The sequence below is a fragment of the Lepisma saccharinum genome, chromosome 14 (genome assembly GCF_977018435.1).
Source record: "Lepisma saccharinum chromosome 14, izLepSacc3.1, whole genome shotgun sequence".
Lineage (NCBI taxonomy): Eukaryota > Metazoa > Arthropoda > Insecta > Zygentoma > Lepismatidae > Lepisma > Lepisma saccharinum.
Window position 1 is genome coordinate 49,625,270 of NC_139242.1, and position 25,138 is coordinate 49,650,407.

At 37.9% G+C, this 25,138-nt stretch overlaps 1 protein-coding gene across 1 annotated transcript; it reads right to left on the reverse strand.

Annotated features, from left to right (window-relative positions):
* Positions 1-600: 600 nt before the first annotated feature.
* LOC145998867 (phytanoyl-CoA dioxygenase domain-containing protein 1-like) lies at positions 601-23,251 on the reverse strand. The gene is made up of 5 exons (XM_083135560.1): positions 23,025-23,251; positions 12,574-12,717; positions 10,845-11,109; positions 6,826-7,068; positions 601-3,980 (listed from the first exon to the last, which is right to left on the reverse strand). Exons 1-5 carry the CDS (start codon positions 23,046-23,048, stop codon positions 3,805-3,807), a joined length of 852 nt encoding a protein of 283 aa, XP_082991686.1. The 5' UTR covers positions 23,049-23,251; the 3' UTR covers positions 601-3,804.
* Positions 23,252-25,138: the final 1,887 nt, after the last annotated feature.

The window sequence follows — 25,138 nt, forward strand, 5'->3', positions numbered from 1 at the left end:
TGAGTTTATTTCGCCTTTTGCAGTGCATTTAGTCATGCAACATGAGAGGAAAAAGCACCTCGCACCTTTCAAAAATATGATAAATTAACATTAGTGTGTTATTTCACATTTCGTCAAACTGCTGTTTACTTTATGGTGTGTATTTAAAACTACTGGTGATTATGTGATATAGTGAATATTTTTGATTCCATTAATTGTGTGACAATCTCGGTATTTTTCTTCCTCTGGTGACCAAACTATGTGCAACTTTGTAAATGCATTGCACTTGTTATACAGCAACAATTGTAGCACAAATCTGAAAATTTTGGAAGTGCATGAAAATCAGAGCATATTGAAACATCTTTGTGTGTTAGAATTTTTTTTTTATATCCCTATGATAGTTTTTGTAGCAAGCCTTTAAAAATAATTATCCACTTTTTGGCATCAGGGATTCTGTGAATTTTACCTAAATTGTAATAACAAACTTCTAAAAAGGAATCCATGCACTTAGTGATACAAATCCTGATACATTTATACATTTGTGAAGCTGCTGATGTGTGTTGTATTAGGACAAAGGCGATACTTAAAAATTTTAACAATTAGAGCTGTTCAAAATATTTAGTAGTGTTAGTAGGCGAGGATTCCACTCCAATTATAAGCAACAATTTACCAGACTACTGTTGCAAAAATGATTTCAGTGTCAGTACAATTCTAAACTATACATTCTCAGGAATGGCACGTGCATTTTTCAGAAAAAGTATAAATAGCCATTAGCTCAAAATATTTTATTAGATCAATTGGCACATAAAAATATCTACAAACTATGTTTGAAAATTTCTTTGGTGTTTTATGAACCATTTTTTCTCTTAATTTATGACCAACTTCATTTATTTGTACATTTTTATTCAGATTTGTAATGAAAACTTTTGCCTTTATTATTCCCCCCCCCTCCCACATGCTTCATGATGCATCATTTCCAATGTACAGGGTGTCCAGAATAAGACTGGCACAGGGATTGATCCACAAGTTTGCAATGGTCTTTGTGAATAATTTTAGGGGCATGTGGATAAATCTCTGATGTGGATGACTTGACACCCAGTTTGTACAGATAAAAGTGCAGCACTAGAGAAAAATCAGTGCAATATAACATGATATTTTCACAGCTATTACATATTTCAAGATGTTACTTACGTCAACTCTTGGAGGTGCTACAATTTCCTAGAAATGTAGCTTTAAAAAAATCAGAGCTTTCACACAGCTTTAGAAGAAAATATATGCAACTGATAATAACAGAAGAAAGATTATATGTTACAGCTTACAATACCTGAATACATATAATAAAGAAGTGAATGTGTTCATCTGGAATGAATAAATTTAGCATGGTATGTGAACTAAGTTTATCTCTTTTTAACGTAGATGGGTCCATAAAATAATTGTCAAATACCTTCAATGTTAATAGTATCTATAATTCTGCAAGAAGGGTGGTAATTGGAGGATCAGTTCTGAGTGCAATGGAATATTTTTCCAAATTATCTTGTCCATTCATTTTGGATTAAACTAAAACCCTTTAAAATTATGCACAACAGCCTTGGAAGGATTTGATTGATTTAGTTTATTTGACTTCGTGTTTTGTGCCTCTTGGCTAATTTGCGAAGATGGGGATGAGTGATGAAATTGATGGACATTCACAAACAACTAAGCCCAAGCAGGATTCGAACCTGGGACCCTTTGCGTCGCAGCGCCAGCCTTAGAAGGAAATGGAGGTTAATGAGAAATTATCATTTATTACTTTACAAACGCTTATTTTGTAAAGCAGAAACCTTATAGTATCACTTCTGCAATACAACTTTAGACACTGTAGATCAGACATATTAACCTTTTGAGTCCCAAGGCCATTTTCACAAGTAAGCCTCTCGGTCCCGAGCCGATTTTGAGCAAAATGCAGAGTTTCAATTAAATGAGTGTAGATCGGAGACTAATTGCCCTAGAGAGATGAGGGATATACCGTTGTACGCGGAATGAACCAGAGATTCAGACTATATGAAATTTATGCAAATTCGGCGTATATATGGAGGGGGAAATCCCCTGAAAATACTTGTTTTTTTTTTTTAAAAAATGGGGATTCGCCCCCCCCCCCCCCGAAAAAAGGATTTGAAAAGATCAAAATGCACATAGAAATTATCGCTGGCATGTAGGGAACACAAAAATATTTGCATTATTATCATATGACCAATGTAACTTGAGTTGTACATCCCAAAAAGGAATGGTCGGCACGCCACTGATTCAAGCTTCAAAATGCAGCGGTACCTTGAAATGACTATAGCTCAGAAACTAAATGCCCTAGAGATATGAAAGATATACCATTGTACGCAGAATGAATCACAGATTCAGACGATATATAACTTATGCACATTCGGCGTACATATGAAGGGGGAAATCCCCTCAAAAATACTTTTCTTAAAATAATGGCGTTTCCCCCCACCCGCCCCCTCCCAAAAAATTTCAAAATGCAAAATTTATGCAAATTTGGCGTATATATGGAGGGGGAAGGGAGAAAACCCCCAAAAATTATTTTTAAAAATTCTTGAAATGTTTGAAATTTATATTTTCCCTTGAAAAGAGAAGTCCCTTTTCCCGCCTTTTCACCTCCATTTTCATGAAGAAAAAAAAAGGTGCAAGAAACATTTCTGTTAAATACATGTGTTAGGAACAATATAAAAGAAAAAAATCGAAATTCTAGCCAAAAATAGAAAAGTTATAACGTAAAAACTACGACCTTGACACAGCATTTCGATCGAGACGCTTGGGACCGTGAGGGTTACAGTTGGGTATCTCGTTCGAGACGCTTGGGATCCAAAAGGTTAATTTGTACTGAGGGAAAAACTTATCCTGCCCATTCCCTTCCTTTGCTTGAAATATGCACACTGTCCAGAATCATGTGCAAGTCCATATGTATTCAGGTACACAAATACACTATAAAGTCAGTCTTGCATGGTACTTACTTCAGTCCTGAATTCAGGATCTGTGTTTTAGGATTAAAAAAATAAAATGTACACCCAACGGGGAAAGAAACTGGTGGTGGACAATTCATCTACTTTCTCATTTGGTCTGCATTACACAATGTGATGACAATGAATTGAAATAATGACGTCAATAAGCAGAAAACAATGGCTGCTTCGAACCAACATAGTTTATTCCTTAAAACAACAGGATGTAGAATTAAAAAATAATGAAAATTGTGGTGGGCAATTTGCGTACATTATCCTTGCCGTTGACTGTACCATATTTACGCATATATAATGCTGGATCTTCCTTACTCCAGGATCATATGAGAGCTTTACTAACCTCACTTGTGGAAGGCAATTTATGCTCTCCTTAATCCATTCTGAATTTAGGGCAGTTAATTTTGGACTGATTTTTTTAAGACACCATTTATATTGATTCAATAATCTGCTAATTATGTTTGATGTAAATAGTGTAAATTTTCTACTGTATTGCTGATATTTTGTTCTCTCGGTAGTATACAAATTTTGTGAATTAAACCAGGCACATATATAGAACTATATTTCGGGAGGGGTCCAAACCAAGTGTCTCACATGTAATAAAAAAATAAAGTTTGAGATGAATATCTATGTAATGCTCCCTCCTGAACCTAAGATACAAAAATGTGAAAGTTTCAAACAGATATTTCATCCTCAATAATAAGGATTGAATTAAGTGTAATGCGAGACTGGCTTTATTCTTACTTCTGTGAAGCAAACTGCTCTGTGGAATGTTGCAAACCAACATTGCATCAATATAATTCCTTGTAAGATTGCTAGTTTCTCAGTTCTTGTATAACGAAGGGAAAGGTATGTCGTCTGGAGGTTGCAGCCAGTTGAGCGAAGAATATTTGGCCCTCTTTTGATCATACACATGAAACGTGTACGCATGTCGGGATGACTCAGATTTGTTCTCGTCGCTTTTATGGACAACTGCTCCATGTATTATAACACACGTGCCTGTAAATGTAAAGAATAAAGAGAGAAAATGTTTTATAGGATAGTAATACACTGAATTTTTATTTTTTAAATGCGTCAGCTTAAATTGCCCATGTGTTGTAAAGATAAGACTCCAGACAATCTTAATCTCTGGCACGCAGAAGCTGGTACTAACTGTAACAGTTATATCAACAGTTGCTTTTACATCTCCTTTATGACACGAAACTTAGAAACAATTTAAAGTAGTTCAGAATATTTTTAAATTTTAAATATACTTATTGGAAATAGTATTGGCCCGAATATAAGCCTCACCCTAAAATTTGGAGCGAAAGAAAGAGAAAAAAAAAGATGATACCCGCATATAAACCGAGGGAAGAAAAGAAAATACCGGTAACCATTTATCGGCAGATTCAGGGAAATATAATTAGGTAGGTACATATTTTTTTTTTATCATAAATACAGTACATACAAAATACAGTATCATTATTGAAAAATTAAGGTTACAATTACATTCATGGAAATCTTAAAATGCAGAGAAGCTGCAGAGTGCTTTGTTTTTCCTTGCATTATTAGCCAGGACAGTCCCTTTCTTAGAGTCTGACCCGATTTTCTTGGAACAAAGAAGTTTCAAATGTGTGTCTTTATTCACATACTTCGTTTAAATTAGGCTGTAAGTGGATATTGCTGCTTGAAATGGAACTAGGGCTGAATAATAATGCTGACAGTTTTTACAATGCCCAGTTAGAAACAACAATGCTATTGTTGCATTATCATTATTTCAAATGAGAAATCAGCACATTTTTAACTGCATATGATTTGACGAAATGTCAATTTTTTTTAAGGTGGCGAATATAAAACAACCTGATTTTTCATAATTGAAATTTGGATCAAATGTGCAGCTTATATTCGGATCAATACAGTATACCACATCAATCGACCAGAGTTTTGGTTTAGAATATCCATAATTTCACATGAGAGATTTATTCCTTGCAATGCTGTTGCCAAATTAATGAAAACTATGCATTTTGCATATTTCCAAGATGTTTGGATAGACCAACCAATACTTTCTGTTGTCGATACAACTGGCATCAGATGATACATTATCAGCTTAACCCTAGTCATAACTAGACCTAGTTTTCAAATGGGATTAAAACCAATAAACAAAAGTTCGTTCTGGATATCAAATCTAAGACTGTTTGTATGTAACAACCTTTTAATATGGCCCTTTATGAATTTCATTATACCCAGCTGTAAGTGAAATCATTTAATGCAAGTCAAACATTCAGAAGATGTGACAGATCAACTAAACCTTTGGCCTGTCAACACTTTTTCACAAAGCTATTTTATAAAAATAGCCATATGGCTCGATTTATTTCAAATATATGTCAAAATACTTAAGATAGATTTCTAGAGAGAGTTAAGTTTCACAGGATGTTGACCAGTCAAGAAATTATGCTCGTGGTCAAGAATTTCTGCCATTTTTTACGGTATAGTGAATTTACATTGTTATATACCTGTACTGGGATTTGATAAAATTGAATATTTGGAAATCTAAAATTGTATTGAGTTGTGGTTAAGATTTCTTCACTTTATTTCTTAGGAATTGCATTCTTGTATGCTGAAGTTTTGTAAAAATATTAAATAAAGTAATGTAGCCATTATCCCTCCAGGATGAAGTCTAAAGCATTTGTTTTAATTCCACTTTATGCACAAGGCTAAACGGGACTGAACCTACAGTTTAAAGTAGGATTCGAACCACTATATGCCTCCACCAGATATCGAACCCGGGACCATAAATCTCTTATTAAAGTACAGCTTCAGTTTTCATCTCAATCGGCCTTGTGGTGGGGAGGTTTTCATTGAATATAAATAGATATTTTCTTAAATTCCAGCTGTACCTAAGGAAGGGGTGATTAAATAAATGTTAAGAAGGAAAGAAAGATCATGAAAAGTCAAGAATTTTGGGATTTTTTTTTTTTTTTAGTAGACACCCTGTTTCAGAATGTGGTACTGTAGCATATCCTGTCGGTATGGGTAGAATCTTGTCTAAACGTGTCTGATCCTGCTCCTAGATTTTGTTGAGGAAAGTGTTTTTTCAACACAGGAAGCTGCGTGGTTCTCCTTGAGCCAGGTAAGCCTAGGTCGCAGTGAGAAGTACAAAACATAGGAATCTAGGAGCAGGGGGATCTTTTGATTGCTGTTTATCGAGGAGGTAACACCCTGCTAAGACAGAGCTACTCCTACCGAACGGGGTAAGTCATCCCTTATCCGTAATGCTGCCCTTCTGTCAGAAGTGTTGGGTTTTAAACATTAAACATGTAATTTAATTGCATATTAGTTAGTACCTCACATCTGGCCCTTTAGGGCCATCGCAGCCAAGCAAACATTTGTAGTCCAAGGGTGAACTACAACCCTAATGGTTCGATCCCAAGTTCCAAAGGCTGGAACGCTACGTGGTGAGATGCTGGGGCTTTCATCCAATTTTGTCGAAAATGCGATGAAAAATGAAAAATTGCGTGTGGTTAACGCTTGGATTTTTCATCCATTTTTGTCGAAAATGTGATGAAAAATGAGTTGTCGGTTCAATAAGTCATTTTTTCAAAGAGGTCATTGATAAAACTGTTCCTACAAAACTTCAAGAGTGGATTCTGCACATTACAACAAAGAAAAGTTCCTAAATATATATATATAAAAAATTAGGCTCACATTCGATCTGTCGTTAATGCGTGGATATACCGTGTGTTTCATAAATACTTGAGGGGTTACAAAAATTTATTGAACTTACGTTAATGAAACCAGTCCAGTCATAAAGTAAGTTACAATTTACAATTAGACATTCTATTACCACCTTGGTTGTCCAGCTTACCTTTCTTAACGGGAACGGGTTGGAAACTGGAAACAGAGTAACAAGATTGAGGAGCTGTGTACACTAGCAAATCACCAGAGGAATTTTCGTTCCTGATGTACCTTCGATGGACTCCGCCTGCATGCGAACCAGGAATAAACCACAAACATCCATTCTGTAATGTGGCATCTTCTAGAGCAAACCAAAACCCTACTAAATGAACTGGATCTGTATGCAAAAATGTAGCATCTTGATGTGGAATCACTGTAAATAACAAAAAATTATATATTTATTTTGGGGGGACTATCAAGTAAATTTCACACAAGACTAGAATATCTTTATCTCTAAGCATTTAATTAATGTAACCGAAGACACATTTTTTTTTATTCCAAATATTGTCTACTGTGAAATGTATAATAGCTTAATAATTCTTCAACACATTTTATTTAATGGAACTAGCTGTATGAAATAGCCCATAGCACCCGGAGAATACACTTTAAGTTACTAAAAAGCAGTGTTTTGAAATAACAAGTTACTTTTAATGTAGTTGTAAGTTACTTTTTTGAGTAATGGTATTTGGCAAGTTTCTGAAGTAAGCAACACTTTTCTCAGGTAATGGGTAATGAAATTAATGGCTTACGTTGTAGTTACTTTTTCATATCCCATCCCATTCCATTTCAATTTGTTCACATTTATGAACAATTGTTTTGCATCACAAAATTTTCAAGTATAAGAGTTTACTTTCATGCAACCTTACCTCTACATTTTCATATTTACACATATTGGGTGTAATAGTAACTTACAGTTAACTTTTACAGTAATTGTAAAATTACATTTTAAAAAGAGCAACTGCAAGTTAAAAAGTAACTTCTGAATGTTCTGGCTCAACCAGGGATCAAATTTACACAGATCTAGGTTGAGAAAATTGTGGGGAGGCCAGAGGTAGACTTGTATAGAGCAGTGGCAAGGAATACCAAAGACCCAGGTTCAATCCCTGACTGAGCCACAACTTTCACATAACTTATCAGTAAGGTAAGTTATAACTTTAAATTTATTATAATGTCATCTTGAAAAAGGCACATGCACACATGTCAAAATGCATTTAATGACCGAACATATTTAGAGGATGCAGCGAGTCTGCAGTCCCCCCCCCCCCCCATCATTACCAAATATTAAAATTAAATAATCAAAATATAATTGTTTAGCATTTGTTGAGTTACATATTTTCACTGAACTACACGAAGGCAAGGATTAGGTTGGGATTATATGGTTCACAGTTTGCAGTGAAGGTTTATACACCCTACTACTTAGAATAATATGCATAAAACTTTACATTTGATCAACTGGACTTAACATCCCTTTTTTATTCAATAAATATTCTATTTTTATTGTTTGATATCAATTTCCTTGCCAAGACAGTTGTTTTTATACAAATTTTAGCAATCTCAACTACACACAAGCTGGATAATGAATACGTGCTGTTGTATATCTATCCTTATACCATCTTTGTAACCATTCATGAGATAACAATATTAATTAATTTGTCTATTTTTAATAATGATTATATATGGGCCTATTAATTGTATTAACACATTTATTATAAATATTTATATTATTATTATTATTATTATTTGTGAAATACTTGGTTCGGACCCCTCCTGAAATATACAGTCTGTTACAAAAAAATAGCACCACTCTTAAAAATTACATGTTTAGCATGATTTAATAATAACAAAAACCCATGCTCGACAGCCCTCGAAGGGACTTGGCTTACCTCCCGACTGCCAGTCTCCCTCCCACAATCCTACCTAGAGGTGTGGGGGGGGGGGGGTGCCTTGGGGTCAGCACGTCGAACCCTCAGTCGTTATAGGATATATCCGAGACCAGGTTACACTACTCTCCCAACTTCCTCACGATGGTGGTTTGTCACCGATCCTATATACAGGACAAAAACCTAGACACTGAACCCATGCCGTCCCGCAGGTGGAGTCGAAAGCACAGCACCTTTGACCGCATGGCCACAGAGGACGATGATTTAATAATAATCATAATTTTTATCCACCCTTGCTCTGATCCAGTTCACAGGCTCAGAACGAAAGAAATTGTTTTCTATATCGTCCAGTTGCCGGTAGATCACATAATTCATAGCAGAGCTATTTTTTGTGACTTGACTGTATTTCTAGATAGGGGTCTGATTAATAGGGAGTGGATTTTTATGTGCAAAAAACTTAAAAATATTTATTTTTAATGTTTGTGAAAATTACCTTCCCACATCACATGTAGTCAGTTGTGCATATTTGAAGTGCGGGATATCATGCACATGTATACCATCAATTTCAACTACACATTTACTCTCCAAAACCTCGTTGGTACCCCATGTTGTTGTTTTTTTCAAACAGACTTCATAATTTGTCTATAAGCACCTGCAAGCGTGTCCCTGATAGAGAGTTCAAATTTTTTTCAACTGAACGTCCTTTGCAAAGCAGTAGTGTGGATTTTTCCAGTTTTTTCTATCATGCCACATAAAAGCTTAGATTTGCAGACAGAAACCCCAAATGGTTTTGTAAACATCCATCTTTCAATAAATCTTGGAAGTATTGCATATTTAGTCTATTTTATGCATTAACTCCCAAAATATGCACTTTTTATGTTATTTCCCTAGAAATATGTGTTTTATGTGCTAAAGGTAGAATTATGCATTTTTATGTGAAATAAGACTTCCCAGAATACGTTGCAGTCATATGGTCAGGTATGGCTGACTTTTGAAGCAAGGAAAAAAACATGTTTTTACCTAAAAATCCACTCCCTACTGATTAAATGTACACTCAGTCGGTTATGCGTCTGACTACCATGCTAAAGGTCCTGGGTTCGATCCCCGGCCGGTTCAAATCCAGGAAATTTTCTAACGATGGAAGCGGCCCCGGGGCGCATCCAGCGTCGAATAACATGAGTACCTGGGGGAAACCCTGGGGGGTAAAGGTGGTCAGGGGCATGATGCTGATCACCACCCCCACTCACGACCGGATCAAGAAAGTGTGGGGCGTTACCCCCACACCCCCTTCATGGCGTGGTGCTATGCACAGGGGAGCACTTTTTTTTTTTTTTACCTCAAATTTCTTCACTGGTTAATAAGATTGAGGGAAAGAATCCAAATATCATATTTTCAAATTATTTTATATTCATAGCTCTTCAAGAGTAACTCAGGGCAGCAAGGACACAAAATATGAACTTGCACATACAGGGTGGTTACTCTCGGGCGACAGTAAAATCCAAGTATAATTCAGAGTTTTCAAGGTGAACATTCGAAAAATTCAAGGGTACAAGTAGAAGTTTTCTCTATTTCAATCTTGCATATTACCGCCTCTCACTACCCACACAAACACACACACAAATATATTAAGAATATAAAGGGTCAGTGTGATTCCAACATATCCAAAAATTCTAATTCAATTCAATTAAACAGTACATATCCAAATGATGGACAACATCAAAATAAATGGGTCCTATGCTGCTACAAGGCGAAAAGATTTGAAGATCAAACAGGATGGAGCTTGCAAGGAAAGACCTGCCCCTGGGCAGAAAACAATGAATGAATATTTAAATTATTTAGTTTAAGGTGTGGAGTTTACATTTACAAACACAAGTCACAAATGTTACGGAATATAATAATCTATGACAAAATATTGTTAATTGTATAAGAATTTCACACTCAAATTTACATAATCAACTTTCAGATATTGTATCTTGCAATAATATTCCATCTGTCAGATAGATTGTTCTGCAAAAGACACTAACAAAGTAAACGAATTGAGAGAATTTTGTTATATTTTCCATGCAACTTTTCTTCCTTCCTCGATATAACCTGTGAAATACTTGCCGTAGGGCATTTATAAATATGTATAAATTCAATAAAAATTGCAATATTTCACGTCAACGAAGAAAAATTCACACAGATTCCCGGAGCCAATAATTCACGTGGTGAGTAGCCACCCTGACATAATTTGTAATATATATATATATATAGTAAAATTCCAACTCACCTTCTCCTCCGATTCCTGGATTTTTGAAAATGTACATGCTCTGTGGTATAACAGGATCCAAGAACCCTAAGTCCCAACAGCACTGTTTCACTTTCTCGCTGAATGTGAATTTCTGGAACACTGGGTGCAGTATATGCAAAGCATGGCCAACTTTGTTCAGTGCAAACTTTTTGTCCACTGCAAATTTCCCGTTCTCATCTATGGCTCCAGCTTCATAGAAATATCGAATCTTATCTCCACTATGCAGAAAATACAGGTCCTTGCTCTAATAGAAAGAAAGAGAACGAACTGAAAATTGTTCATATAACTGGAATTGTGAACCTTAAAAATATATCAAAATCTGAAACTGGACATCTAAAACTTGAACCAGAAGAATCATTTTACAATACATCTAAATGCAATTTGGTGGCTCTGTGGAAGAAGCTATCCTATTCTAAACAGCGATGTCTCCAAAGGAGGGTTGTGGGGGTCATAACCCCTGTCTGGCCCAGTATTCCTAAAAAATGCAAAGGCAGAAAATATGGCAAACTGAGGACTGACTATATGTAAATCCCCCCCCCCTTTCAAAAATCCTGGACATGCCACTGATTATTTTACTTAAATTTGAAGCACAATATTGATTTTACTGCATATCATGCAGTTTCCTTCAGTTATGCAGAAAGTTGTGTTAGCAGTTGGTTTGGTCTTATCAGCTTTGTGGAGTAACATACCTTAGAGGTAACAAACTAAATTTATTCCACTAATTACTTTCTTATGAGATGGTACAGTGTAGTAGTGCAGTGTACTGCCAAAGCTAAAAACTTTATTGTTATTTGATTAGAATTTTTTAACAGAATGATGCCAAATCAGAAGGTTCATATCAACTTCCTCTGGAAAAGTTTCTACAAAATACATGCACAAGGAAAAATCTTCAACATAGAAGTGGGCACTGAGAACAACAATAATAAAAAAAGGAGAATCTTGGTACTGTCAAAGACTTTTACAAAAGTATTTACATGAACATGAAGTTTGTATTGGGTGAGAAACTCACATGTCCACAGTACAGGTATATAATTGTCTCTACTTTCTTTAAAATGTGTTTATTCCACTTCACTAATGTTCCTTTTGCCATTCAGTTTCATGATTTGTAACTCTGGATAACTTATAAATAATGTAATTTAAATATTTTATTACAGGAAATTGTTATATATTAAATGTAAAACAAAAACTCACTCGGGAGATTTCAGATATTCTTCGGTAATTGCATGATGTTTTTCAGTATGAAAATTTTTAAACTGTTTTCAAGGGATGGTTCCCAGCTTTCCAGGTTGACAATTTAAAAATATAATTCAAGTAAATTGACATTTCTCTTAATATAATTGATGATTTTGTTAATTGTGTTATATAACTGCATTCCTCTTGGCATTATTACCAATCCACAATACTACCAAAATGTACCTTGTTACCAATACAAAATACACTCCTCCACTTTAATAGTTTGAATATCAGTGTCCTATTTTTCTACTGGAAGTAGCATATGCATGATTTTTTTTTCACAGGATGGGAATTGCAAAGGTTAATATTACATAGCTGCTTCATCATTGTTTTTTTTTTCTGAATTCTTTATTGAATTCAGATTGTTTCGAAATTTCTGGAGGAGATATACCTCAAAGAAAATTGCAGGAATCTTAACATGATATTATTCCCCCTGTGGGGTCCTTACATTCAAGGTTCATTCAAAGGTACTTGCCTGTTGCTGCTGAGTTGTACTGAACACAACTTTCCTTCCTTCTTCTGGCATTTCATCTACAAGACACTCTCCAGCTTCCTTCAGTTCTTTTATTTCATCTTCATTAAGAAAATCCTCTAGTGCTACGTAGCCATCTCGGATAAACTGAGAAAAAAGATTTAGTAACAATTTGATGTCAGAAGTTAGTCAAAGTTTGTTTTTTAAGTACACATCACACTCAGATATCGCAATCAATACTGGACCTACAGGTTAAAGTGGGCTCCAAACCACTGTGCAATATGCTTCGACTGAGAATTGAAACTAGATCCACTTGCTCACAAGGTGACAGCATTAGCCACTATGCTATTGGACAGGTCCAAACAATTCTATCAGACCTTGTCATGTGCCTATATGCTTTATTGAATTAATGGCCAATATCAAACTACATAGTGAATTTAAAACAATGCAGGAGTAAAAATGACACTTGACATACCCATGTAGTGTTTATTTTTATATAAATTCGGCACCTACCTTTGGGACAAACTGCGAACGGGAAAAATTTCCCCATCCTGATCCCGACTTTTCAGGATCCCAAACAGTCTGGAAATTCGAAAGGAGTGTGTTTAACACTGGTTAATTCTCAATTATCTCGGCAGTAGAAGTATATTAAATTTATTGACAATAGCAGCTTTTAGCCCAGAATGCAAAAACAATGCTTTGAGGGGGAATAGTGTGAATAATTCGAGGTTTCTACAAAGTGATTTCGAGCATTCCACATCCCGAAAATTTTCCAAGGGAAATGGTGACTTTTTCCCATCCTGCACACCCTACTTTTTAATCTTCACACAAAAACAGCAAGTCTATGATCCTGAAGCAGTAACAGAACAAATGCAAACCTATTTCCTATTTGGAAGAAACAGTAGGCAGCAGCAGACACCGGTCAAGAAAGGCAAATATACAGTGGTGATGGGACCATCAGCAGATTTAGCAAGGGAGCATGTGTCCCCCACCCCCACCCCCATCCAAATGCGATGACTAAATATTATGAGAAGTGGTGACATCATTATACAGGGTGTCTACCAAAATAGCAAACCCAAAATTCTTGACTTTATCATGACCTTCCTATCCTTTTTCTTGACCTATGTAGAGTTGAAAATTAAGAAGAAATATATATTTTATTCAATGAAAAACCCCTACCAGAATGTCAGTTAAGATGAAAACTGAAGATGTACTTTAACAAGAGATTTAGACTTGCATTATCTATTAATGCATGTAAAACTTAATGCTTCAGACTTTATCCCTGTTAGGGAATGGCCACATTACTTTGTTTAATACTTTTACAAAACTTCACACACACAATAATATGATCAAATCTTAACCACAACTCAATACAATTTTAGATTTCCAAATATTCAATTTTATCAAATCCCAATACAGGTATATAACAATGTAAATTCACTATACTGTAAAAAATTCTTGACCACAGGCATAATTTATTGACTTTTTCTTGACTTGACCTATCTGTTGATTACTTGACTTTTTCTTGACTAGTAGACACCCTGTTATAACCCAGGAAAAAAAGAAATTCGAGGAACATAAAATAGAATCCTCCAATAATATAATTTTCCAGACTGCCACAGAATAAGAAGAAAAGGTCTAATTGGAGCTGGATTAAAAGTGAAATGTCCGCCAATGAAAATTGAATCGGACATCTTGATTACAGGCCGATATAATGTTAATATAATAATAGCATTACTACACATAAGCAAAAGCAGTGACGCCGATACCAGTTGTGCTCCCCCCATTCCCTTGCAGAACTTATTAAGGGGGAGGCTGCATAAATCGAGCTTCAGAATTTTACCCAAATAAATCTGACAAGAATTCAACATCACTGATATGCAAGAAAAATCCAATAAATGATTTTACCTACACTATGATGAATACTATACAAATCATAAGATAGAAATGTTTTGTACTTCACTGAAACATGGTCTCAGAGTGTACCTCCACCTCGAATGGACTCTTACACTACTATAGACATAGTACTACTATAGTTACGCAAATTATTTTGCAAAATACTGTGTACTTTGTTAGCATTGGTCAAAAACATTTGTTTGACACTAAACAAATAGGAACCCACTGAGCAGTAGATGGCGGCTGGGTGCCAAAACTTGCGGGGGGGGAAGGGGCAAGGACAGTTGATTTTCTCTTGGTAGACAAGGCTTAGAATTAAGAGGCCCAAAGTGCGAGGACGAAAGTAGCTGAAGTGGAGGGGGGGAACTGCCCCTCATGCTTTCTTCTCTAATCGGCGCCACTGCCACTCAGTAGTGAACCATTTCAATTACAGTGTCGTCAAACTTTTGTATTAATTTTCATATTAGTTTTACATAGGGAAATTTTGTATGCTCTCTCTACATTATGGAGCAAAGGGTCCTTAATGACGGTATGAAAGTAACTGTTTAAGGGGCCTCAACCCTTTTTTTCGTCACAGACTCCTTCTAGGAGGATGATAATTGCCGTGAACATGATGGATATTCAGATAATTAAGATAACTGATATCCTAATTGCTTAGATATCCATCCATAATTATGCGATTGTTCGAATACTGGAAATTTAAATGCTGGATATCCTCAATTTGCAAGTTGGTTGATTTGGTGTTTTAAGTCCACTTTATGCACAGTAAGGCTAATCGGGACTGGACCTACAGTTTAAAGTGGAATCCGAACCACTATATGCATCCACCGGGTATCGAACCTGGGAATCCTAGATTACAAGGCGGCGACGTCAATTTGCAAGTAAATGAAATGTAGGTTGAGAGACGAAATGCAACATCGCAAATTTTAGATGGGCAAGAAACAACGCTAACCAAAAAACGAAGGAAAGAAACTATTGAACCTCGCAGCACTCAACGTACCCCCCCCCCCCCCCAGCAATTTATGGTTCCGCTCTTGGGCACCCACGCTTGAGGCAAGGTTTCGTTTTTTTTCCTCTTCTGCCTTTCCTTTTGGATACGTTATTTGTTTTTCCACCGTTCTTCACATCGCAAGTTTACTTCCCGTTGGGTCACTGAACGCGTTCCTTGCTGCGTTTTACAACACATAATGTAGTTGATAGTTTTGTCATGTTTCGTAGAATGTGTGTTCCTTGACACTGGCGTACGCAGAGTTGGAGCTGATGGGGTTGTAGCCTACAATAAATTTTCAGAAAAATCAAGATTTTCAAATAAAGCCGTACAGAACTCGGGGAAAAACAGAGGTAAATGCAAACACCGTTTAAAATGAACATCGATTATCATTTGTGAGTGAAAAGTTCAAATTAATTATACGAAATACTTTTTTGTGTACCCCTTTTAGAACGCAGCTATGTAATATCCACCTTTATAATTCCACCCACTCCGAAGAACAAATCCCGCACGACAGGATGAAGCATCACAGATGCGATCAAATGTTATGTTGGGTTGCAGGCATTCAGGCGGCAAAGCAGAATTTCTTTTTAAAACATTCGTAATGCTGAAACGACGCACCAACGACAAAAATAGTATTGGTTTTGAAGTCCCCTATACGTTCTATACGTGCTATCTGTTATGCTTAGTTTTCCTAGTTCCTTTAATTAATTAAATAAATATACTAATACATAATTCTTAAATAAATTGAATTAAAATAAAGTTGCTTGCAAGTTTTAGGCCTCAATGAGTTGTGTTTGAGAAAGAGTAAATGAGGGTGTGTATCTACTCTTCGGCCTCTAAATTTACATTCTTGCTAGCAGGTTTTTCCCATCTAGAATCGCACTCGATAATCCTTGTCGACACACTACAATGTTAACTACTAAACTCAATCATAATTTATCGTAATTTGATCATGGTTATAAATAGGCATTAAAAGGTTTTATTCTTCTTATTGCAATACCGGAAATATTGTGAATCAGTTTCCAAAGCGAGCTCTGTCGCATTTGGAAGCCAGTTTATGCTGCAAACATTTGCACCTGGAAAAACTCCAAGCAAATGCACGTGGGAGCAAAATGCAGCGACCATCGCCTCTATATTTAAAGCCTCTGACACAGACGCCCCACGCACTGGCGGTACAACAACGTTGCGAAACACCCTTGAACTTGACCGTTTCTTAGGAAGGCTATAACTTGCTCATCTCCGAAGCATCGTTGCCTACGTGCTTGCCAAGCCCAGTGCAGCTGTGAACAGGATGGAGCGATAAGAACTTTGCCTGTCTCACCGGTTCGACTTCAGGGATTAGAATGGACGAAAAGGATCAACTTATATCGAGACCATAGCAACGGTGTATTTAATTCTGAGACTGGATTTACACGCGTTATTATGAACAGAGAGACAGGAAAACGACGTACTTGTAATTTTACGTCACTTTTCTGCTACCTATGGCTAATTGCGACGACGAGGAAGACTGATGATTGAAGGGACAACCATGTCAATAGGCGTAACTTCTTGGTGGGGGCAAGACGGGCACTCGACCCCCAAATGTTTAATAACATTTACAATTTAAAGGTACTTTGTTTGATAACCTCCGCGACCTTATGAGCAAAGTCAAATTTAGTAATATTTGTGATTTCGCAAATGTAACAATTATTTAGCAAATAATACTCGACGCTATTTTTATGGGATTGAAGCCTTTTCGATTCTGCCACCCCGACGTTAAGCACTACTGTCGGATTAAAAATATATACTCAAGTTTGTACTCCAATTAAAAATTAACCAGTAGACCTACATAAAAACGGGTTACATCAAAATTTAGCTTATTTAATTCTCCGTTAATCTATGCTAACCATTTTTTTTTTCGAGTATGCCTTCTATTTTTTATCGTCGTGAGAACGATCGCTCTCTTTGAACTTCTATAAATAACAAATGGGTGGTCCGATCATGATGAAATTTTAATATGGTGTAGGCAGAAAGGTTTTAAACAATTCTTAATTTTCAGATTATTAAAATTTGTCAATAAACCGTTCTTAGCAATTTTGAGCCGGCCCCCGTGGCGGAGTGGTTAGCACAACGCGCTACGACGCCAGGGGTCCCGGGTTCGAATCCCGGCCTGGGCATGGATGTTTGTTAGTGTAAAGCAAATCACTTAGCAATTTTTAGAAACAACTTTTCCTTAGTATTGGCTAATCCTAGAAATCGTACAATATTGGTCTTGTTTGAAGCTCTTTGCATGTGTTTTTTTTAAATCCATTATAATTGTCAATTCACGTTGCGAAACAGATTTTATACAGATTTTTATTCATAGGAGTTATGTACGTGGAACGTTGCAACACCGCACGCGCTGACTCGTAATAAATATTAAAATTGAGTATTCTAAACTCTTTGTTTTGTTCTGTGCGGGAATTCTATCCCCCAATTAAGAAAATGATCTAAAGCATCCCCCAGCTGGGATAATTTGAATAAGCCTCTCCCCACCTGCTGCACTGTCTTCATGTTGATCTATACAAGCATCTCCCCCTCCCTCCTATCCACAAACTCTACCTACCAGGCATCCCCACAGCTAATTTACGAGTTTCCACTTCTATAAGTTCGATAACATGCAGCGCTCGAAGTGGAAATCTGTTAGGTAGAAGCAGGGTGGTATATGTAGGGGGGATGGAGGATTTCCCCCCTCTGGGTACTTGTGTCCCCCCTCTGCTTGATAAATGTTATCCAAGGGGGGGAAATGTTATACGGCATAAAGTCATTCTCTCATGCTGTCCCTAGACAGTCAGTAGAATTTCCCCCCACTGGAAATGTCTTAAATACCACACTGGGTAGAGGCGGTGTTCTGGATAACCATAGGGAGGGGGTAAGTTTTGCTCTAGAGGGGGATGCTGCTATGTTTTAACATGCTCGCAATAAGATAGCTATAGAGCGACCACAAGGCAAAAAAAAAAAACCTTGGACGGAAAGTCCCCACGCAGCTTTCCCTTTTTCCGTTCAGCTCGGGCCATAAGGAAGCATGCTCCACTCTGCCCCTCCCCTCCCCGCGGGAGTACGGTGCACAGGAGTCGCGGGTCTGCGCAGGTTCTTTTTTGCTTGTGGTTCCACTACAGTGGATGTTTTGCTTAATTTTTTTCTGGCTGGGGTATAAAAAACCCCACCCAATTCGAAAACTGACAATGTGACATACCGTATGTTGCCTAATATGAGTGCATATTACATTTTTTGTATCAAACAATCTTCATAGCCTAATGATACATTGGGAAAGATGCACCCTGTTTCTTTTTAGTGCGCGGCTGGGGGCGAGGGGGAGGAAATACTATCTTGCGTTGCCGCCCCCGATCCTTGGTTCCGACATCCTTGAATGACTAAGATGTGAAGCACATTCAAAGGAGGAAAGAAACACGTTGTAATGTGCTTCGTAGGAAAATAAAAAAATATACTCATGTCTGTAAATGGAAGAATCGTGGAGGCATACGCTGGGATATAAATCATCTGCTTAGGATGGTGGTGAAGGAGGGAGAGAAAATGTGAAACAAGTTAAGGGCCAAAGATAATCCTTCACAAGAACAGGAAAGTTTGTCCTGTCACAGGGAGAGTTCGTTTTGAGCGATTGTATCTAACACCAATATTTGATCATTATACGCATCACTTCCTTGTATTCATCGCTTAACTTTCTCGTTTTAAATACGTGAAATATTCGCTCAGAAGCTTGCCAAATAACTTTGTGAAGGAATGAAGTTCACTAACGACCTAGCGAAAGTATTTACCTCGGAGTTGCAAACGTGAAAAAATGCTGTTGGCAATGTGTGTGTATGGGAGGCAGGAAGGAGAAATATTAACCTTGATCAATAATGACCTCTGGATCCACAACGTTTAGCGTTGCTCGACAGTGACGATAAAGGTAAGTACGATGCAAACAGTGGCTTCGATAACGCCAGGGCTACTGTATTTTCAGTGCATGAAATCAGGACAATTGACAAGTTGGAAAACTATAATATAGTTATGAATCTGAGAGCGGAGTGCGACAAATACGAGGGAGACCAAATGGCCCAATCACAAGTACACATCCTTGTTGAAGCTGCCGCTGTAAGCATTCCACGAGGTGTGAAATCTTGAAACAATTAAGATACTGGACCAGATTAACTCCCCTACGGGGGAAAAAAAACTCAAAACACCAAAAAAAATTTGAGGGGACGGAACATGAACCTTAGGTTGCAGAAGGTACTAAAAATACCTCTAACACGCAATTTTAAAAAAGTCTGGAAATTTGGGGGTGAGTTCCCACTTACCCCCGCCAATTTAAGCCTATGATTCGATGAAATTTATGTCGGCCAATCAACAAAGAACACGCATTTCCGACTGCATCCGGACGTGTGGTAGTCTGACACAACGTAGAACTCTTGGTAGTTTTGATTAACACGCGCGCTCGCACACACAACTTCCACCAACACTAGCGTACGCAGGATTTCCTTTGGCGGGAAGGAGTGCAATTGTAAAGGTAGATATCACATATCTGTGCTCTAGACAGGAGCGGGATACACTATAAAATATTCCGTAATTACCACTTTTAACCTTAGTTTCAAAAGTTGTTCCAATACAAATATTGTAATGGGGGGTGATTTTAAGCTTTGTTTGCATTTAGCACTTTCGTTTGTCTCGAGTTCTTTACCGCTTTTATTTAAATTTTTGTGGAAAAGCTGTAGCCTCATCAAATGCCCCCGCGTACGTCAGTGTCCACTAATATCCCTGTACAGGAACATTCAATTTTCTTTGACGAAATTTACCTTTACAACCTTGCCAGTCAGCTATAAATTGCACAAATTTATCGTAGCTCCCTGACTACAACAGGACTTCTCCGATAGATATGTATCACTGTCGCTTTGCAATCAAGGGGTCCCGGAGTAGGCATATTGATTACACATTGGTTTGGATTCGGATTTTCAATACAATTTCCATTTTATGATTTGCAAAATAATAACAATAATAATAATAAAAGGTAAAATATGAGCTTCTATGACTAAAGAACAAGACATGAAATCTTACTCTGCTCCCCCCTTTCCTGAAAGAATATTCTGCAGCGCCCTTGCCCCCCACAATTCTTGCTTCCATAAATCATAACTCAACACCACAGCTTACCCGATCAAGCAAGCACTGCAGAAGTTAAATTCAAGTTCCGACCAAAGCATAGTTTTTTTTCATTGTTTTCTTTCATCTAAATATTATTTCTCATCATCGTCGAAATTAAATAAGAAAATATACAAGAAAGATTACAGACAGCGTGTTACGGGAAAGCCAAGTACTGGGTACACAGAGCTCTCGCCTTTGGTGCGAACGATCCCGGGCTAGATCCACAATTTGTGTTGACCAAGCAGGACAGTTGGGAGCTACTTGAAAGCAATGGTAGCAGAATCCGATCTCCTATGCCAGAAAACAGCGGCGATGAGACTCGATACGCTGACCACGTGTCACGCAATGACAAACCGAGTTTGGGCAGGCCTTTGCCTTCAAAAGACTGTTGGGCCACGGAGTTTTGGGTATACAGAGCCATAGATCATATAGTCAACAGTTATTGTACAGCTCCTGTGATTTATTTTGCTTCGCCTTTCTGCCACTTTTGGGTAATTGCGAAGATTAGGATGAGTAATGATATGATGCAATTGATGAGCGGACTGTCACAAAGAATGCCCATGGGGGGGGGGTCGAACCTGGGACCCCTGGCGTCGTGGCGCGATGTGTTAACTTATTTCATATGATTTGTTGATTAATACTATACACATACAGATTTGTATTTTTTTTTATTTAGCATTGCTTTTCTGCCACGTTTAGCTAATTGTGACAATGAGGATGAGTGATGATACCATGGAAATGATAAAGCGACACTCAGAGAGAACACCCATGACCAGGCCGGGATTCGAACTCCGGAATTTCGTAGGCTAATCTGAAGTACACCATTTGACGCGTTCAGCCACCGAGCCGGCATACATACAGATTAAATTAGAAATATTATTGTAATATGGGATGTGTATGGGATAAAATAATTATTGTGTTCATTTTTAAATCATTTCATAGATATGTGAAATAAATAACAGCAAAAGGGCATTTTGAAACTTTTGTCACGTAGCTAACAGTTCTCGTAAAAAGAACTTTTGGTTGTTGACAGACGCGCGTAGCTTGACAAAATTGATATGATGGTGTCTGCGAGTTTTTGTTTGCGCGTGAAGATTATAGGCTAAAGTGGTGTAAAGCAATTGGAGGGTGGAAGGTGTGCTCAATTCTTATCTCGCCCCGGACGTTGCAATGGCACTGTTTCTTGGGGGGTTTTCTACCTGATTAGGCTAACAATGATGACGATGATGATAAATAGATGGAATTGATGAAGACACGCTCACAATGAAACAGCTATGCCCAGACAGACAATCGAACTAGTAGTTTTTGGTGGTGATGAAATCGAGTGTACCATTTTTCCAACAGCACTTTACATATATATATATATCACACTACTTTTGTTTCGTTGGCGCATTGTTTGTTTATTTTGGTTACATGGACACACAGGCTCAACCAAGACAAAAACAAGAAAATACGCGAACTAAAGTGGACATTAATTTGTTTTTTCCTCTTGATTCCTCTCCCCATTGTGCCCGAGAGACCCACTCTCCGCATTGCTTCCTTGTCCGAAACTTCTTTCATGGCCAGATATAGGTGATGAAGACAAGAACGCCGCACGTGTTGGCAACACAAGGGCAGAATTCCATGGCAAACAGAAACAGCTGATTGCCTCCCGCACACTTCTTCCGCTCGCGTACGGTTGAAAATCCGACGACAGCGCCATAGGGGGTTTCTCATCTTGGTCAAGCTGTACGATCGATTGATTTGGTTTATTTTACTTCTCCTTTCTGCCACTTTTGGCTAATCGCGAAGATGATGATGAGCGATTGCATGATTAAATTAATGAAGTGAAACAATGAACACCCATGCTCAGGCCGGGATTCAAACCCGGGACCCCTGGCGTCTTAGCGCGCTATGTTAACCACTCCGCCACGGAGGCCGGCAACAGTCTAGAAGTGTTAGGGCGTTCTTAGCGGGTATATGTGTAAATTTAGCTCCAAAATAACCATAAACTGGACTTTTCGTAAGCATTTTGGAGAAGTTTGTTGATAAAATTTGAGGCGTGTTAGAAGGAGTATGTGGAAAATTACTAGCAGGGCCTTCACCACGGAACAATTACTTAGGAAAAAGCCGTATATTAAAAAATTCAGGCTTTTCTACTTCTACGTAGAGACATTTGAAATGTATAAAATATGATATTAACGAAAGAATAAATAAACACAACGAAATAGATCCAAGGTTCGAACCCGGCCTTTTTTAACATGTTGCGTCGGATGATAGGTCGTATGCTTAAATGGAAAACAAAGGATAATCGATTGATTGCATACCTCATTACGGCAACAGGGTCTGTAGACAGAAGACGCCACACCGCATAGAATGTTAAGTGGTTTCTTTTCACTTACAAGCTAGAATCATAACGAAATCATGCACTTACCTTTCTAACGTCTTCGTCATTCATCCTTGCCTTCTGTGGAGCTTCACTACAGTGCCAATGGAACCTGGTTCAGCTTTCCAACTTCTGCCGTTTCTGAGTCACGATTCCGAACTTTCTCGGCTGGACAAACGCCAGTTATCTCCAAACTGAACGCGTGCAAGGGCAGAATAAGCTTATCTTACATTTCTCTCCTCCTCTCTCGCGCCAGCCTGGTAGGAGGGAAAGGCAAGACAGCGTTCGAAGCAAAAACACAAGGTCGACTTCTCTCCTGCTGGCTGGCTTTATCATACAAACAAACTTCGGGACCTGCGTGAGTAAGCTGTTTAATGATGTTTTAACTGTGACAGGAAACTGCGTCTGTCATAGAAATAAGAAGGTGCACGTGTTGGGTTATTTTTACGTTTAGTAATGACAGAATTTGTAATTCTCGGTATTTTCTCGTTTACGCGACTACAAGCAGACGATTTCCCGATGCGAACACCTACAGTACACGTTCCTGAGAGCAACGTAACTGTCTTTAATGATCTTTGTAAAATGAGAAAATGTGAATTGTACGTACTTGATGATTTTCGTTTTCAGAGTTAACCTGGCCCAACCAAAAGGTTAAAAAGAATTGAAATTTGAACTTATAAAATGGGAATTATATGAAACTTACTAACGCGCATAGATCAAAACAAATTTTGTGATTTGTTACGCGTGCCACATATTCTATCTGGTAGTGACGTCTGACATTTCGGGTTCAATTTTTGTCTGTAGAGGGGAAAAAAACTGTTTATCCATCTCTCAAATCTCTCAACATAAAAATACTATGGAATGGGATACCAAAAAAATTTTGTTTCACTTGTTTTCTTAACCGAGGCTGCGTTCTACTCGGAACAGAACGATAATGCAAATGTATGCGCTTATTGAGAGAAAAACACGAGCTCTGCCACAAAAAATACTTTGTTGCTAAGAGAGAAAAATAAGAAGCAATCGACATTCACGGACATGGCGGGAGGCGAGAGACGTGGGATGGAAGGAAAAGGCACAAGAAACCGTCCGTGGCATTCGTTAAATATACCATTCCAGCATTCGGCTGAATAACTGTGGGAAAATAATGGGCAAAAAAAACTGTCAGCACTGTTACTAATTTGATCCTTTTGGGACCTAAATATGGTCCTGGATAGGGCTAACCTCGTGAATTTTTACGTTATTACATTTCATAATTATTACCCATACCAATTTTAGGTTTTCAATTGTTAATAAATAGGTTACTGGTTTGAACTGCCCTGCTTAACAATGAAATTATAACCGTTGGGAAGGGTTTAATAGTATTGAAGCGGAAGAGACACGTGACTTTGATCTGTCTCGTCTCGAAAATATTATACTCCATGAGGCCTTAAAAAGATCGCTCGCGGGCTTGCAGCAGACGACAATATGGGGGTGTGTCTGCAAGAACCAATCAGGTCCGCGGTCCGCGAATGAGCGAGCCCGGTTGCCACAGCTAGCTCGCTGCACCCTTCTGGAAGGGTGAACGACCTCTGCCCAAGGAATGACCTCTGCCTCTTGCTACCTCGGCCTGTTTGTTCGGCTGAGGAGCAGACGACACGAAAGTATCGGCAATTCCTTGGGCAATAGTGTGAGAGCGACATCTGCTGTTAGCCCGCGAAACGCTCTTTCTAAGGCCTCCTGCAGTAATATAGTTTGTCTCGTCTCGTGAACAACTCTAGGCGAGGGGTGTCTGCATAACAAAGTTACACGTATCCTAGACTAGAGTCCCCAAAAATAAGCATTGCCCTAGTCCCCTTGAATTCTGTCGTCGGTCCTGTCTTAACTGAGTGCAACGCCACGACTTCATGCTGATTACGGTGGACAGGACAGTCAGTATCTCCAGAAGCATTAACAACTAACAACAAAGAACAAATAACCTCCAATACGCTAGATTCTGAAGAGCAACATTGACGTTGACGATCACTCGCAAGCCAATGAAAATAACGAATTTTGAGGTACTACTGTATTAAGCAAGGCTGAAATAAAATATATATATATATTTATGCAGGATGCACAGATCATGTATGCCCGGCGGTGTCCTCAGATATGGGCGCCCGCATAAAATTTTCCAAAGGGGGGATCAC

Bases quoted from the DNA above. Each gene is read 5' to 3' on its own strand.
- LOC145998867 (XM_083135560.1), bottom strand. From the start codon at position 23,048: ATGAATGACGAAGACGTTAGAAAG. The intron at 11,110-12,573 runs GCAAGTACCTTT...TCTTTCTATTAG, and splicing joins GTACAACTCAGCAGCAACAG to AGCAAGGACCTGTATTTTCT. The intron at 3,981-6,825 runs GTAAGCTGGACA...TTACATTTACAG, and splicing joins ACCCGTTCCCGTTAAGAAAG to GCACGTGTGTTATAATACAT.